At 55.5% G+C, this 1,701-nt stretch overlaps 1 protein-coding gene across 3 annotated transcripts in view; it reads left to right on the top strand.

Annotated features, from left to right (window-relative positions):
• Positions 1–903: 903 nt before the first annotated feature.
• Xrcc2 (X-ray repair complementing defective repair in Chinese hamster cells 2) overlaps positions 904–1,701 on the top strand; it is a 49,968-nt gene continuing 49,170 nt past the window's right edge. For all 3 annotated transcript variants that reach the window (XM_013504663.1, XM_005404851.2, XM_005404847.2), the window contains exon 1: positions 904–1,070. In XM_013504663.1, the coding sequence (XP_013360117.1) occupies positions 1,032–1,070 (39 nt within the window). In that variant the 5' untranslated portion in view covers positions 904–1,031. The remainder of the gene's footprint in view (positions 1,071–1,701) is intronic.

Genomic DNA, 1,701 nt, shown 5'->3' with positions numbered 1-1,701 from the left:
ACACACACACACAGATACACACACACAAAAAAAAAAGGAAGAAAGAAAAAAAAAGAAAACAGATGCAGCTGTTGCAAAGTGATTTTTCGGAGCAGCCCCAGTAAATGACACAATGGGTGGTAAACTCCACTCAGGCGTGTGTCCTGTGTGGGTTCCAGGTCTGATATATGGTATATTACACATACACACGTATAATACTACAACATTCTATATTGTATGCGTAAGTGTAGGCTGACTTTATATTATATACACAAAATATAAATATAGCCAAGTGCACTGGAATTCACCTACCCTTCAAGCAGAACTTGGTAGATCCGCAGGCTATGCATATTTTTTGTTTGTTTGTTTTTCTTCCGGTACCAGGAATCGAACTCACAACCTTGCGCTTGCCAGGCAGGCGCTATGCTGCTGAGCTGAATCTCCAGCCCCTGTATTTTTGAAGTTCTTTTACATTGAATATACTTTTACTCCCTCACATCTGAGGCTTTTAACCCAAGAATGAACAAAAGAGACTGCTTGCCCAATAAATGTCCTATTTGACGGTTTTTTGTTCTGTTTTGTTTTGTCTGAGGTAGGGTCTCGCTATGCAGTTCAGTCTGGCCTTGAGCCCTTGAGCTCACTTTGTAGCCCAGGCTGGTCTCGAACTCTCTCAACGATCCTCCTGCCTCAGCCTCCCGAGTGTTGGGATTATAGGCGTGCGGCACCACGCCCGGCTCTGTTTGACAGTTTAAAAATCAAATAAAAGAGGTTAATTTTGTCTAACACCAGGAAGCGAAGCGCAGGATTGAGGAGAAAAGCCCGGGCTGTCTGCCGGTCTCCAAGGAGACGAAAGAGCGCGCCTCGGGGTCGCGGAAGATTGACGTCACCAAGAGGGCGCGCCGACAGCCTCTTGCGCATGCGTGCCCCCGCCCTGGCCGCGAGTCGGCGCAGTGCGCGGCGAGCGGGTCTGACTGGCTGCGGCCCTCGCGCCGTCCGTAAATGGCGCTGGTGGCGGGAAAATTGAGTCTATCGTGCGCCTAGCCTTCGGGGCCATGTGTAGTGACTTCCGCAAGGCTGAGTCTGGCACTGAGGTGAGAGCGGCTGGTGGGAGACGAGAGCGCAGCCGCTGCGTGCGGAGGCGCGGGTACCCGGATGGGGGGCGTCTTGGGGCTGCCGGGCCGGGGCTCGCGGGGACCCGGATGGGGGGCGTCTTGGGGCTGCCGGGCCGGGGCTCGCGGGGACCCGGATGGTGTGCGCCTTGGGGCTGCCGGGCCGGGGCTCCCTGGGGCGCCTCTCTCCCTTTCTCGGACGCCCGCCTCCCCCCGAGGAGCGACGTCCTTGCAGGCCCGGTAGAATACGCTAGATTGCCTGGCCAGCTTCGATCTTGCTCTCCTGCCTCCTCCTGCCTCAGCCTCCCCGTGTGGTGGGATCACAGGTGTGCAGCGGCAGGATTGCAGGTTTGGGCGGGTCGCCTCGCTTCGTCTCTGCTCCGTCTGTCTCCGCGTGTGGCGTCAGCCCCTCTGTATCCCGGTCGAGCCGTTTGGTGCCCTGCAAGGATTTATTTGGGAAGAGAACCAGCAAGTATAGGTCACTTTCTGTGTTAGACACTGGCCCGGGGGTGAGAGGACGAAACAAAAAGCGCAGCTTCTGCGCCAAAGAACTAGTGAACGAGGCTGCCGTAACGTTTACAGTCAGGTCAAAGCGTGCTGTGCAGTTGAGCGC

Source organism: Chinchilla lanigera, unplaced genomic scaffold, assembly GCF_000276665.1.
Source record: "Chinchilla lanigera isolate Chin_1 unplaced genomic scaffold, ChiLan1.0 scaffold00090, whole genome shotgun sequence".
NCBI classification, from domain to species: Eukaryota; Metazoa; Chordata; class Mammalia; order Rodentia; family Chinchillidae; genus Chinchilla; species Chinchilla lanigera.
This window is presented reverse-complemented; position numbering and strand designations above follow the sequence as displayed.